The sequence below is a fragment of the Triturus cristatus genome, chromosome 3_2 (assembly GCF_964204655.1).
Source record: "Triturus cristatus chromosome 3_2, aTriCri1.1, whole genome shotgun sequence".
NCBI classification, from domain to species: Eukaryota; Metazoa; Chordata; class Amphibia; order Caudata; family Salamandridae; genus Triturus; species Triturus cristatus.
This window is the reverse complement of record NC_140584.1, coordinates 875,515,370-875,531,648: the sequence shown is the minus strand read 5'-3', so window position 1 is coordinate 875,531,648 and position 16,279 is coordinate 875,515,370. Positions and strand designations below refer to the sequence as shown.

Below are 16,279 nucleotides of genomic sequence, written 5' to 3'. Positions count from 1 at the left end.
CAAATGCTTGTCTTTACTTGAAACAGGATTTAAGGGATATTTCAACAATATCCAGGTTCTCACAGGAGTAGCCTCCCAAAAATGTTTTCCCACATCAACGGAGAAAACAGGCAATAAGCCATCAGAAATTATTTGGACTCACCAGATGCAGCTCACGTCTGCAAAAAGTTTGCTAAGCAAAGGGATTGAGGGGTTATAAACCCCCCGCCCCCACTACACTTCAAAAGCAAAGACAAGGAATTCTTCGGGTCGAGCAAAGGGAACCCATAAAACTTGTGCTTATCTCAAGGAAGCACATTCCTCAAGACAAGCAGAACAGAGCAGGGAGTCCTCAGCAATAACACAGATCGTTTGTTTACTATTACCAGGGCTCTCATGCATATTAAAACACACATTAACAAGGGGGAAACATTACCCGGTTGATTGGGAATCTCGGTATTATATCTGAACGTGAAAGACGGGCGTAGAAAGATGGGAGGACAGGAGCATATGACGGCAGAGAAGGAAAGTTATAGACCGAAACAAAGAGAAAATGTGTGGAGAACATGAGTAAAAAGAAGGATGCTGAGGGCAAGATAAAAATATGGAAAGGTGTAGAAACCTAACCTTACGATAAGGAAAGGCGTGGAGTAGAAACATGATGGAAGGAGTGCGTGGAAATCAAGGGAAAAAAAAAGAATGACGGGGAGAAACTGACCGCGAGGGAGAAACAGGTGGGAGTGACAGAAGAGTCACAGAGGCGAATATGAGGCTAAGTAGAAGAAACGTCCGAGAGTCGAAAACGCGAGGGGTTAAAGATGAGAAATAATGATGGGGAGCGAGAAGTACGTAAAGAACGAAACGGGTTTACATTAGAACAAGCGGCCGTGAAAGTGATCGCGATCAAACATCAAAGCGGCCATGCGGCCGCGAAAGTGAAAGTAATCATTTTGCGGCCGCTTTGATGTTCTCAGTGGCCGCGCGGCTCGCTGAGAACATCAAAGCGGCCGCAAAATGATCACGCAGGCTGCCAAATGGTGCGCGCGCCCGGCGCACATGCACTGTAGTTGGCGTCCTGAAAGCACTGGTTTGCACTTCCAAAGCCCCCTTTTACAAAAGAACTCGCGAGAGCAGCGCTAAAGCGCTGGCTCAGGCAAGACCTAAAAACAGTTACTAATTCTTTTTTTCCAACCTATTTACACCACTATTTTATGAAATTGAGAACATTTGTTTTTTGGAGTGGGGGTGGAGCCTTGAACAATCTAAACTAATGACCAGTTTGCTGAATTCAGAGCTTGACAAGAGATTATAAAAATATTTCATATATGATTTTTTCCCTTTAACTACAAGCATGTTAATAATTAAATAACGCTGAAAAAGTATCTGTTTCACTCCATTTCTTTTAAGAAAGAGCAAAAGAAGGTGTTCACAACACAGTGAAAATCTCTTAAGGTAGTTTTGGGTAAAACAAAAACATTCTTGTGCATCCATTTTTGGCATCCTATCCTAAAAATACAATAGTCATACTTGGGGTTGTTTTTCAAAACTTTCTAAACAAATTCACAAATCCTGGGTATCACCGTAATCTTTCACATATCAGAAAAAATTGATAAATATGGTGTGCATTTGTTTTGGACAAATACATTCCAGAGACAAGTAAACTTACCATTAGAAAATCGGGCATGTAAAATAAAAGTTGAGATCCTATTAGAAGGCACAGCTATTTATTGTTCATGGCAATCATGTATGTGTAGACAACCCCACTTCCAGGAAAAGTCGTGCAAAAACTAGTACTTTAGGATCCACCAATTTTCTTGGAATGTCCTCCTCAAAGCAACTGGTTCTGGGTTTGCACATGCAAAAGGTGAAGAGCTGTAATCGAGAGGTTTTGTGCTATCAAGCAAGGCTTGATTTGCACTATCACAGAGTGGGTGCTCGACCATGTCGGAGCAATACACTGTAGAGTTTTAGATAAGCACATGAATGGAGTTGGTCAGAAGCAACTGACAAAAGATTTTTACTTCAAAATGTTGATTTGGAAAAGGGAATTCCTTTTAAAAACATTTTCTGGATTTAGAACTGACCAATGTGACCTCCCTATCCAGTTGACGAAAAGTCAATGTTGTTTGCACAGGTAACTTCTGTCGGAAAGGAACTAGTTTCAATTACTTAGGGCCACACCACCATGCAAATATATGAAAAGCTGCCAAAGATGCACTCAGTTTGAAAAATATTGCTGATGTGATGGTCGCAGACAAACATTTTGGGCACTAAAAATGCAGAACAATTGTCAAATCTAGTACTGGCGACATCTAATGCGCTATAGGGGGATATTCAGAAACATTTATTTCCTGTACGTCCAGAATGGCTTCCACGTAATGGTCGTTTCACTGGACTAAAGAGTACTTTGAGAATGATATAGAATCCCAGACCAAACAGCTAAATGACTAGCAAAATCTTGGCTTTATGGAAAGAAAACAAAACATCCTTATTTGCTTAATGTACAAATATCAGTAGATTACTATTTTCTCCATCCTGAACTTAATGCCACCACTAGCATGCCTATGGAAGGAGGGTGATTTTAGGCCAATCTACGGATCGTGGTTCCTTCCTACCACAAAGCAAACAAGCATTTACAATGCAACGGTCTCGGCATTGTTAAAGTTAGAGCTATTGGCATTGCTCGTGACAATGCCATTTCTTTAAATGTTTTAAAAAGAAAAACAAACAAAAATAATGTCATGAGCAATGCCAATAGCTCTAACTTTACCAATGCCGAGACCATTGCATTGTAATTGCTTGTTGTCTATCTGACTGAGTCGCTAATGGGGTCGCTTTTATGTTATTGCCTGTGCCGGTTTTCTGCCCCAATCCAACCCTGCTTTCTAGCGCCTGGAAACAGAGAGCTGCGCTCAGCCACCTGCCATCTCGCGTCAGTCGCATGGGAATGTGCTGCCAAGAGTCTGACTCTAAGCGCCTTCTCTGCGCGTCAGCTCCCCGCTGCTTTCTCTGGCGCGGCAGTCTGTCAGGGTAACCAGGTTTGTGGCTTCGCCCTCTCCATTATTTCATGCAGCGTTTGGTTTTACTCTATTTTAAGTTCTTTCTGCGTTGCCGTTTCCTATTCATGTTTTCAAATAAGTACATTCTACTCGCCTTTGCGGCCAGGCTTCTGAGGAAAAATGTGATGTCAGTCTAGAGTCTAGACTAAAGACAGACTCCCGCTCAAACGGTGGCATGAGGGGAGATCGGGCACTGCGAGCTGGGGACGAGGCCACACGGGACTTGTGTTAAACAGCGCTTGCAGCTTCATCCGTGAAGCGCTATAAAGAACAGGCACAGCTTGGGATGGGCGTCAGTGTCCCAGGGAGGATGAAACGCCGTGCCAGCCCTGCTGGACGCAGCAACCGAGGTCGGAATATTAATGAAATACCCCTGCCACAGGTGCATGGATATACTGAGCTGCTTCGCTGGCTGGATTGCATGGAGGGTCGCACAACCTGGGCTGTGGGGCAGACAGGCTGCCTGCCTTTCACACGCCTCTGCCTGCGGGGTCGGTGGCTAAGACTTCAGTGACTAGATAAAAGGCACAAGCACTGCCGGTCTGGGGCCGTGTTTCTCTTCCCTCCCCGAGCCAACTTTCCACTCTCACCGTGCTGACCTCACGGTCCTAGACTACAGTCCGTATCTAGACCCCGTCACCCCGCCGGGTGTTAACCGGCCGGATATCACCCCTGCACGGCATGCGGCGGCTCTCCACCAGTCCTGCTCCGGCCTGCTCCAACCATCAGTGTAAACATCACCTGCTGCAGGTGGATCGTCGGCAATTACGGAAGGGGCGTGCCCACCGAGCGTGAAGTCAGTAGTGAAGACGCAGGCGTTTCAAGGACGACCCCCCACCTTTTGTGTCCCTCTCTCATAGAAAGCGTGGGTATGGCGAGGCGGCTTTTACACTCCTCGGGCTGTGCAGGTTACATTCAGTAGCCTGGCTGTGACGTCATAAATGGAGAATACCTTGTTACAGTGGCTGTTTGTGATGCAATGGGCTTAGGACGCTACCTTCTAATGAATGATGGCATAGGCTTAGAACGCTACGTTCCAATGACTCGTGATGTCATAGCTCACAACGCTACATTACACTGGCTTTGAGATGTCAGGTAGGCTTACACCGTACCGCCCACTGGCTGTGATGTCATAGGCTTAAAATGCTCCATTCCAACGGCTGTTTGTGATTTGATGAGTTTAGAACGAATCATTCCACTGGTGGTTTGTGATGTCATAAGCTTAGAACGCTTCATTGTAATTGTTTGTGATGTCATGAGGTTAGACCGGTTCATTCAATCGACGGCTTGTGATGTCATACGCTTGGAACGCTTTATTATAATGGCTGTTTGTGATGTCATAAGCTTAGAACGCTTCATTGTAATGGTTGTTTGTGATGTCATAAGCTTGGTACGCTTCCTTGTAATGGCTGTTTGTGATGTCATGAGATGAACAGGTTTCATTCCAAACGGTGCTTGTGATGTCAGGAGCTTAGACCGCTTCATTCCCTCGCCAGTTTGTGACGTCATAAGCTTCGAAGGATGCGCTCCTGCTGTATGCACTTCTGACAAGTAGGCGTTCGATCACCCGTTTGTGACGTCATAAGCTTCGAAGGATGCGCTCCTGCTGTATGCACTTCTGACAAGTAGGCGTTCGATCACCCTCATCATTCTCCAAAGCCAGGCATAGCCCACCACTGGCACGAGTCTGCACCGGCCCCCTTCCTTCCTCCAGTGGGGAGGAGGCGGGATGCCAGCGCTCTCGCCGGATGGTTAAGCAGCTGAGCTGACTCAAACAGGTTGGCCACAGCACGAGTCCCGGCCTCCCTGCGTCACCAACAAGCCGAGGGCACCGGAAGACACCACCGCAGCGTCCTTTTCGGATTCGGGGGTGTGTTTTGCTGTTGTCTCCTCCTTGAGACTTCTCGCAAAAAACACGCCCCCCGATCCGAAAAGGACGGGGCCTAATCGGAGTTACTGACCTCTTCTCCAGTGGCTGGCCAGCATTTACGAGGCCAGCCAATGGAGAACAGGGGAGAAGAGGGGCGGGTTAAAGCCCCTCTTCTCCAAGTCATAAAATCTCCGACTTCCGGTTCTGCCTTTCGGCAGACCGGTAGTCCTCGACCTAAAAAGCGGAGAAAAATGATCGTTTCAAGCAATTGGGAAATAAAGGTAAGAGTTCTACAGATCATATGCGTACATCCAGTTCCTCGGATGGACTTAGTGTACTTGATGTAAATAATCAAAAATCTGGTCATCTGCTTACTTTCATTTTTCATGCATTTGCTAGCTATTTCTCGGTTCTCCCTCTTGAAGGGTCTTGAAGCTGAACAATATGCTCTTCCGTGATGGAGGTGTAACCACAAATCATATTAAAAGGCTGTGACCCTCAACCAGCTTTTGAAAAACAGTACCTTCTGGAGCCTTCTATCTTGCCACAAAGTTTGATACCCTCACTATCATGCAGTGTTACCCTGGATAGTTTGACATAACTAAAACAAAGGAAACTAGATAAACTAATTTAACCACTAATCAAAAGGTTCCACTATTATAATGTATTTCGAGATGCTAACCACAGGCAAAGATGTTCAGTACTCGCAAGTATCATTTTCAATTTCATGGAAGAAAAACATGTTTTTAAAAATAATCTAACAAGATATAACATACAAAAATAAAGGAAACAACCCAGCAAAAGAGGAAGTGCAACAGAGTAGGCAGTTGCCCACCCTGATCAAAGCAACTGGCTGGGAATGTTTGGTGACACGAAGTAGCTGTGCCCTTTCGCTTTTAAAGTGACATTTTTGGTGGGCTTTTTTCACTGTGGGCTTTTTTTTAATCTGTGGTTGAAGGCGTTTCCAAACTGAGGTGAAAGAGGAGGCATAGGCCTGAAGGTAACAAATATCAGATGCTCCAATCACACATTCAGTGATCTGAACACTGCACCATTGAAAAATGAGGGCTGGCGTCGTGTCGTGTGCATTATTACCCAGGTATCCCCAACATGCAAAAAAGACAAAACACATTGCTAAATGTTTTTTTTTTATATATACAGAATATTTGATCTCTGAATACAAAAAAGAATCCTGAAATCATATCAAATCAATCACTGGTCAACAGCATATAAATTACAATTAATGACCAAGCTTCCATCAACTGCTTACGTTTTTTCAAAATCCATTTTAATGTTCCACTAAAGGCACAATGCATGAAAACAAACTGATTCAGCAATTTGTGGATAACACCAATGCGTGTATTATTTTTGGACAATGGACGAAAAGGAGGTATGCCCCAAAAAAAATAACATTCCACGCAAATAATAATTTAGATTTGTGTATTTCTACAAGTATTTGAACTGTTTTCACTTGTGTTAAAGGTAACATTTTAAGTAGGAAAGAAATGAAAATTTGAAATGTGGTGTAAAAGTCTCATGAAAAGGAAAGTGACAAGAGACACTTCTAAGCTGGCGACAACGAATGGTGTGCCATGGTTCACACTAGTATCGAGACAGCAAATGCATAATTTTGGTATTCATGTCAAAACACATGCATAATTGTTTGATAAAATAATTGGGTTAAGTGGCAGAAAAGTTATTTACATGGAAGTAAAATTCCAACAGCTATAAAAACGTGTGTGTTTGTCATCAAACGTAGACACAAGTCAAGACAAATGAAGTTTAAGTTTAGCCGAGGAGACCTCAGTTTAGATGTTGGACTAAAACACTATGTAAGATTAGATGGCTACAAAAACTCTTGCGTTTATTTTTGTAGATTAATAGCTGACAAAATGTCTTCCATACAATGCACCATCAGTTAAAGGCCAGCAGAAAACATTCACAAAGTCCGATTAACATCAATCAAGGTATTTTGAAAATACAAAAATATCAAAAATATCACCCTTAAGCCACAACCCATTCCGGTGATTTATAAATCCTTCAACTAAATCAACAGAGATGAAAACCTGTAAACAATCACATCATGCGCCCTACACTAAGTTCCAATCGCACAACAATTTTTAAACTGTCTTGTACCATCAGATGAACATCTCCCTTATGACAAAACAATACTCTGTTTCTCCGTACGGCTCAGACGTGTCCCAGGACGTGAAATGAGATGGAGAAATATTATATACTTATTGCAGGAAGAGTGGACACGATATGGGCTCTGACCTACTGGCAGTTTTACAGGCTAGTTTTACACTGTACAACTCAACTGACCCAAATGTCTGTAACGTGAAAAAAACAAGGCTCAATAGCCGGCATAAAACGCCTTTCCCATAGATACATTTTTGGCGATTAAAACATTCAAAATGCAAAGAAGCATTAATAAAAAAAGGACAAATTGACCATACAATTACCTTAATTTACAACGGGCACATATGGATTGGAGAACAGACCATACAAGAGGGTAACCTAAATGACAAGAGTTGTCTAAAGCACTAATATCACTTCAACCATTTGTCATTGAGGGCATTATGAAAAGTGCAAAAATTAATGCTGCGAATGGACTGCTCTCCCCCAATCACAATGGAGCAAACTATGCGAGGACCCTGTAGTCCAAGACACACTGTTTCACCAGTATAGGATGCAACCACAAAGTGCATGGCGCAAGACCGGTTTCACATGGGTCATAACTGGAAGTGCAGAGCCATTGGCATTATGCATGACACTCCCTCAAAGCATGAAAATCCTAAATATTTGTGTCTTGCGCTATATAATTAATATTAGCAGCTGACAATCGGATTGCAACCATTTGTGAATCAGGCTACGATGGATACAATTTGAGAGGGAGAGCCATATTTAGTGGACCCAAAATAGATATTCATTTATATGAGCTACATTCTGTTTATTTCCCAAATAATTGTTTGCACAGCTCTCATAAACCACAACTTATAAAAAGTTTAGTTCCCAACCCGTCAGCATTGAGAGTCGTTTGCTACTTCAAACACTTCTCCAAAAGCACTTAATAGTTCCCTTCAGACTAAATCTAAAGAACTCTCTTCCAGTAGAGGATTTCCTTTACTGCCCCAAGGCCTTAGTGGGTCAACTTAATTCAGAAATGGAGCAATTAGGACTAGTGGTAACATGTTTGTTTTTGTTGTTGGTCACCCAAACAACCCACCCTGTCACAAAACATGTTTGTAACAATGAAGAACAATTCGATACACCCAATTTAATAAAGTACAAAATGTGTATGGAATTTAACTTAAACAGTTGATAAATGCAACTGAAGTCGATAAGAGAACGCACACCACTAATGTATGGGATTTTGACACAACTCCTATTAAGTTTATTTTCTATTCCTATACATCTCTACCACTAGACATGTATTTGGAGAGTTAGCTCAAATGGCTTGGGGACTGGACTAAAGTATGTAAATTAGTTTAATTACCGAGTCTCCTGAACATTTTCCTGGCAAGATATTTAAAAACGGTTAGGAATCAAGAAAATAAAATGTAGAAAATCCACAGAACTCTAAATCCAAATATTTACGAAAAGTATTGTTTTGAAGTCTGGACAGAGTTCATAGTCAAAGCAATATAAATAGTACATATGCAAGTACGCCAATTTATTGGCAGGCACATGTGCAAAAACAAAATAAGGCAGAGAAAATCAAAGCACTTTCCATCCCTACAGGAAAAGATTCTTCTGTAAACTGAGGTGATTGAGGGGTTCCATTTCCTCCAGATAGGTAACATGGGATACATATTCGATCAGGGTCCCATATTTTCTGGCTTCACATAGGATCTTGGGTTGGGTTAGTTTAGGTCTAGACTTGCCTTCTAAGCAGCGATTCAAATTCAAAACTCTTTGTGAGCACCTTACTCACAACACTAAATAAGGTGGAAGTACAGAAAGCTGAGAAACTCATGGCTCAATATCTCGCAACATTTTTCATGTTTCCTCACAAAACACAATTACATAAAGAACCAACCACTAAACAAGTTTGATAGAAATACAAGCAATATTGCTCTGCAAAGTTTGACTGACAGCTGAGCACTAGAGTATGAACCATTATCCAGACTAGGCTGGCAAATGCTGGATTCTGATCATTTTAACCCAAATGCTTTTCCTGATAGTAACAGAGTTCCATTTTCAACACAAAAGGCCTGATCTGGTGACAATTCTCTGATGCTGAATATTAGTCTGCAGCAGGTTTGATTACCTGCATCAAACTGCTGTCTCGATTAGCCGAATCACTGGACACATTATTGCTTGAGCATCTGTGCACGCTTACAATGTACAATGAATTCTAACGAACTCTGCAAAAAATGTCTACATGGCTTGGCCAGGACTCAAAAGTACATACATTTTCTGCACATGCCTCCAACAATCTGACATTCTGTTTTAAACACATTGTAAATAACCTAGTTTCGCTGTTGATACAGTGAATCGATGTGCTATCACTAAAATCCAAGCCAACTTGAAAAGCAGACATCTTTGTAGCATAGGTAACAAACCAGGGGGAAAAATAATGACGTAGTAAAGCAGGGGATGTAAACCTTAAGACACAAAACGAAAAAGCAATCTATCGTCTGATTGTTTACATTCCCCTTGGATCAGCAACTCCCACAATCTGTTCAGCAGGATCAGCTTTCTCCACAGTCACGATGCTATGGATTAAGGTCAAACGACCTGAATAACTGAGTTGGGAAGATTTAAGTCATGTTACTTCTTCTAAAGCATAGGTCCTGCCAAAAAGTTTTGGTAAAAAGGCTAACCAAATAGAAGTCAAAACCTGCTTAGACCTTGCTACTCTCCCGGAGAGTATTGGCGCACAGAGTGACACTGTGAGAGCAAACTAACATCTCCAGTGTGTTCCTTGTCTCATCCTTTGAGGTAGGCATTCCTCCAGTAACGATAGCTCTATCACATAATGGTCAACTTCCACAGCACAGACTACGAGAATGCAAGATTTGAAAAACAGCTTAAAGCAAGAGAGGCACACCGAAGTTTTTGGCAAGATTTTCTCAAAAGCTTTGCAAGACCAGCCACTAGTTAACTAACACATCCCACCAAGAAACGTATTCAAGATATATTGCAACAGATGTGTTTTTAAATACAGCAACAATACTTTCAAACTACAGATTCAAGAGTGCAAAGCCAGTACCCACTACAACAAAATTCTATATTCTATGAAGTATACCCAAAACAGGCTTTCAGAAACTTACCAACTAATTTGACATTGCATCACGATACCCAATGGTTTCTTCGTTTTACTTTATATAAAAAGATAGATATTAACCAACTAAACATGTAAATATCATTAAAAAGTGTTAGAACACTAGCACCTAATCTAAGAATACACTGGATTTGAAATTTGATCCTTCACAATCAAATGTACAAACGTAATTTATCGGCTCAGCTGAGCTCTGAATGTATAAACGCAATCTCTTTTTGACCGAAGCACAAGAAAAAGATGGCAGCTTTTGCTGGGGAGACATGCCTGTGGCTCCAATGCACAGGCGGAACCATAGCTATTAAAAGCGGCAACCAGGAGGCTTACGGTGAGTGGTCCAGAGCCTTGGATCCAGCACAGCCTGGTGCATGCCTGGATGCTGCCAGTCCATGCATCCCTCTTGACTTTCAGTTTCTGTTCCGCCGAGTCCTGTTTAGGGAAATTGTCAGTGTTTGCTTGTGTAAAGAGTCTCTTCTTCTGTGTCGGTCTCATCCTGAAACTCGTTGCCAAGGAGAGATTTCTTGGAGCCGGAGGACATCATGCGAATCTCATCCTCATAGTCGTCATGATGTTGCCGCAGTCTGTGAAAGCCATCCTTGTGTCTGCCAGACTTGATGGAGCAGACAAACCAAATAATGCACGCTGTCAATACCAAGGCAGACATGGTGGCCCCTAAAAGCAAGAAAGAAAACGTGGGACAGGTGAACACCAGAATGTATAAATGGGAAATATTTGAAGTAAGCACATGCTAAACAAGGAATTTGGCTATTAAGGAGTGAGCCAATTCACAAGATTGGTACTAAGTCCAGGTCAATATACAGCATCAGAGAAAAGCAAACCATGTGCATATGGCAATATGCTAGAACGATGGAAAAACTGGAATGGAGGGTAGTAAAAGGATATGAGCAGAAAATCATCAGTCAAAAAAAATCATTAGACTGATCCAGGATAGAAGAAGCTAGAAAGGGATTTAAAAAACATGGTTCAGTAAATTCACTGAAGAGCGGTATATGAGCAATCAGGGTATATGAGCAATCGGGCTTAGCTGAGTCTCTGCAAACCTACCCCTAAAATGTCAATGTATATAATTGACTAAAAGCGGAGACCCATGCTAGTCAAGAGCATGTCACCTTAAATTAGGTAAAGAGGAGTAGTAAAGCATGAGGAAATGTGGAGGGGAAGAATTAGAGAAAGTGGACAAAGAAACAACTTGGAGAAGGGGAGAGTGGATTTCAGATCCTTGTTAGATCCATTCAAATATATGATTTTCAAAACTATTTATAATTAACACGTCATCTTACCTGCCACAGTCACTACCAGCTCCCGAGGAAGACCAAAGATCCGGTTATCTAGGTCAAAGATAATGGCCACAGAGCTGGCAGCATCGTGCCGGACCAGAACCTGGAAAAGGACAGAATAGCAGGTTCAGATCAGAGAGGATTAATTTACCATGGAACAATACAAAGGCGCAGAGGAAACAAGGGATATGATGAAACAGACTTAATGGCATGGCAGCAGACTGACATTTTGAAGGAAAAGAAAGGTGTGTAATTAACTGAAAAGGTATGTAATTATTAAGGAAGATCACGTCAATCCTTGATTATAATGTAAACTCGGAGACCAGATAAGCACCGTGCACCGATACAGCTTTCAGTACTCTACAGAACAGTCAAGTCAAAATATTTAAGCAGATATAGAAAATGAATGTCTTAAGATGGCGGGCACTGGCACAGGACATTTGTGCTGCTGATCAATTAATGGCAATAGTCCAAGTATACATAGCAGCATGCAATCTAGGGAACATACAGTTCATACATTGGAGATCCAAATATGCAGCAAACACTATACTTCTTAGGTGTATTTCCATGTAGGCTTCCGTCAAGGCGATCCATTCTCACTTAACAGTTCCACACACCGCAGCCAGCTTGAGTACTTCTGTCAAGACCACCATAATTTTTCGTTCAATTACAGACTACCTACAGAACTGCTTAGCTGTTCTGTATGGGTCAATAATCTGACTGAGTACAGAGAAGAGATGTATGCTTCTCACCCTGTCTATTCAAGAGGGCCAAGGACATTTTTAAATAACTTCCAAAATATTTCAGGCCAGTACGTCCATTTAACACGCATACATTGGAAATGTAGTGTTTAATTAATGCTCAACATAAAAATGATACACAAAGTAAAATAATTATACCTTGCTATCTATGGTATTAACAAGACACGGAACATTACCGTTTGCATGTGGTCCTGAGGGAAACAAGCTACTGCAAGTTCTTTACCAAATAAGTTGCAAAATTAAATGCCCCTCCACTGGTTTCAAAATGGTTGAGGGACTCACTATGAAGGGCCAAATGTAATAATGTTTTAAATGTAAATGAACATCCTGTATGAAGATTGATATATTGAAGCCTGTGTACATAACCACAGGTCACTGCCAGATGCAATTCTATGAACAAGTAGCATTACAACCCGAGGTTACATTACCTTTAAAATAGGTGGCCTCCTACCTATTCCAACACTGGATTAGAATGAAACGTGAGGTAGGAATCTGTGACTTATGCATGAAGTGTATTCAGTAGCGTAATCTGGTACTGTTTTTCCTTTTTTTCAGACCATAAAGGGAGTATTTTAGACAAATATTTGCAACAGAAACAAAACGGAGTATCGATGAGCCTGAACAGAACATAAACCTTAAACAATGATTATCCTTTATAGTATCTATATTTACAGAATCTATATATTTTTTAAATAATTTTAAATGCTCTAAGATTAATGCATTTTTCAGGCCTTGATCAAGGCATGAAAAAAAACTAGATAAATTCATATGTAAATTTCCAAGAAGCAAGGTTGTGTGTATCCCCAATATTACAACTAATTTGAGGACTTAATTCACCATCCTAGGAGTTTTCTTTTAATTCATATGTAGACTATCTTCAACTTTGTGTTGCAACATGGAAAAAGTAAAAAACAAATTAGGTAATGTCTATTTGTTGTTAATCAATCTAAACTGTATTGTTCTCCATTTATATTTAAAACTTCATTTTGGTATGTTTTTATCTTTATCCAACTTCTATTTTATAAAGGTAAAAAACAAAAAAAATAAACTGGAAGACAGGCAACCCTGAAGGCAGAAATAGGATCATCAATGTTACAGCAGTCAGGCTAATAATTCAATGCATAATCAGTTGGGCTCAGTTTGTTTAATGTTATTAACTAAGAGGAAGTATCTCCATTGCTTTCTCTGAATTTAATTTGGTGTTCTCCTTTTGGGTGGCATCAGGATAGACATTAATTAAGGTACCTACGTTGGAGTACTAACCGAAATAACGGGGCTTGGAAATTAAGAAGAAAATTGCTCAGTTAGGAAAGCAAAAAAGTTAAACATATTAAATTGAGATGCCTCACCTACCCAAGCCTCTGCTCTGGAGTCAGAGTTAAAGCAGTAGTATATGGCATAGGTATAAACAGACCTTGCGGCTGCCATGTAGATCTTGACAAAGATCACATTTTATAAAAGCATCACCTCATCCGCTCCCATATCCCATACTTATCCAAAAGGGAGGAGTTGTTTTCTAATAGTACTTATAAGTAGCTTATAAAAAGGTAATCTTGAGTAAATCGTTAAATAATTTCTAAAAAGCCAATATACTGTTCTAATTCATTTTATCAAGTTATAAGCTAGATGCACTTTTCACTAGGAAAACAATAGATGAGAAATAGAATGTATGCCAATATTTCAGATCACTTCCAAGAGGACTTCAGACAGTGACTTGCATTAATCCCATCCTCCTTCAAGGGCACTATCTCGGACTTCAAACACAGTTGAAAATCTTCATGCACACACAAGATTTTAAAACGCATCTTTTTTTTAAAATGAATTTTGAAGAAAATTAATATGTCTTTAAAAACGCATTTTCAATTGGATGTATTTTTAAAAATGTAGCCAACTATCCAAATCAGTCTAAGAACACTGGACTTCAAACACATTGGTTTAACCTTTTTAAGTATCTGAAAAAACAAAAGGGAATGTCTTTTCTGTCACAGGCTGTAAATAGACTGATCACCAGCAGTGCTCCTTTAAGAATTTCTAATGCTGCTCTGTCGCATCATGCCCAGCAAAGCCAGTCTTGCAGTTCTGTTTTCGAAAAGAGGACAATAAGGTAATTTGAAAGGAACAATTCAATAGCTATGCTTTTGAGGAGGGTGGGTTTAGGGATTCCAAGAGACCATGATGGAAAACTAAGATTAGAGGTAAGTAAACAGGTTACTTACCTTCTGTAACAATCTTTCTGGTAAATACTCCAACTGCAGATTCCTCACCAGAAGAATATCTCTTGGCACTAAACTGGCTCAGAAGAATTGTCTCAGCAAAGCTTCTGCACTCTGATAGGGGACACCAGGTGGTTCCCTAGTTAGTGGACTCCGACCAGAAATTCTCGAAAGACTGAGGGGACAATGTTTTGTGAACAGGTAGGTACACCAGCACCCACAGTCTGGCAGAATGAGACAGCAAGCCTTCAGGTGGTTGCTTCTTGGCCAGCTCTTAGCAATCTTAATGGAGAGAGTTATCCATTGTGACAGGATCCATATTAGGGGTGGGAAGATCTTGAAGAATTTGACTCTGCGCAATTCTGCAGTTACATAAAAACTCTTCGAGATACCAGGGAGTTCCACCAACAGACGGATATAGGCACATCGCACTGCTCGTGCTGTGATTAAGTGTGAGGAGCGCGTTTGCGCTAAAAAAACAGAGCGAACGAAACCAAGCTGCGCACCACAGGGCACAGCTACTCAAGTTGATTTTACTGCCACTCGAGTAGATTTTCTACTATAGTGGCAGCCTTCTCCCTGCGACCGTCCGAGTTAGAAAAATCTCACCAGATGTCCACCTAGCAACAGGTAATCGCACTAGAGGATGCTAAATCTCACTCCCTCTTACCAACTTTCCCTCACAGAAAGGGTGCGCGCGACAAAAATAGTCATGCGCTGACTGCCGCAATTTGGACAGAACTCTGCGTTACAAGAGTAATGCGGAGTTACCAAAATTCTGCCAATGCCGTCATCAGGACGCAATATTTCACCCACACCTAGTCCTTTCAATACACCTTCCCTATCTTTGCTCCAGAAAATCCAACAGAGAGTTGGTCATAAACACCACGGTCAATTGTGAGGGCATCTAAAAGCTCAACTCTCTTAAGGTTGAGCTGATGGAGCTACTCTTCCTCCTTTGAAAGGTGAGGAGTAAAAATTGTTGGCAGAGTGATGGATTAGATAACATGGAAAAGGCTTCACAACTTCGGGCAGGCACTCAGAACTTGTCTGGATAGAAGGTGGTGTAGGGCGGTTACACTAAGAGTGCCTGCAGTTCACTTACTCAGCACTTAGAGGGGATGGCAATTATGTTATGTTAAAATGAATTTATAAAGCGCACGTACACCGGGGAGGTTTCATGGCGCTGCTTTGATTGATACCAAAGTCCTGAAGAACATTCAAAGGGCCTGACGGAATAGCAAAGTTTTAAGAAGGCTTCTGAAGCCGAGGAGGTTGGTGCAGAAACGGATTTCAGAGGGAAGGGAGTTCCTAAACATGGGGGCCAAAACGGCAAACCTGGCATCACCATGGCGCTTTAATTTAAAAGAGTGGACAAAAATAGCTTGTGGGCTGAGCGAAGGTTGCATGTGGGAATGTGCTGACCTGATAAAAACAGAAAGACCCTCCCCTTTGGCTGAGACAGACGGTACTAATAAAGTCATAGTCAGAGGGCAAACGATTATACTCTGGAGATCTGGTTACCATTGTCTCCTGGCCTGGTTTCTTCTGACAATCCTCAGAACTCTAGGCAGTGGCAGGAACACGTACCATGTCTCATTGCAGTTGAAATGTGTCCTCTAGTGGCTTCCCTGGAGGAAACTCCAGTGTACAGTAGAGTTGACTATTTTTGCTCAGTGTGGCAGTGACAAAGAGTTCTAACGAGGGCACATGCCACTGACCGAAGATGGACCTTCCTACCTTGTGGCAGAGATTTCACTCGTGACCTGGAAGCCAACATCTGCTCAGCTCATCTGCACTAGCATTCAGAGACCC

The 16,279-nt window shown here is 41.5% G+C and overlaps 1 protein-coding gene across 2 annotated transcripts in view; it reads right to left on the bottom strand.

Moving 5' to 3' along the window:
- Window positions 1–6,043: 6,043 nt before the first annotated feature.
- Window positions 6,044–16,279, bottom strand: part of CPD (carboxypeptidase D) — a 752,391-nt gene continuing 742,155 nt past the window's right edge. For both annotated transcript variants that reach the window (XM_085649244.1, XM_085649245.1), the window contains exons 20-21: window positions 11,494–11,593; window positions 6,044–10,864 (exon numbers count right to left, since the gene is read on the bottom strand). In XM_085649244.1, coding sequence (XP_085505370.1) covers window positions 10,638–10,864; window positions 11,494–11,593 — 327 coding nt within the window. In that variant the 3' untranslated portion in view covers window positions 6,044–10,637. The remainder of the gene's footprint in view (window positions 10,865–11,493; window positions 11,594–16,279) is intronic.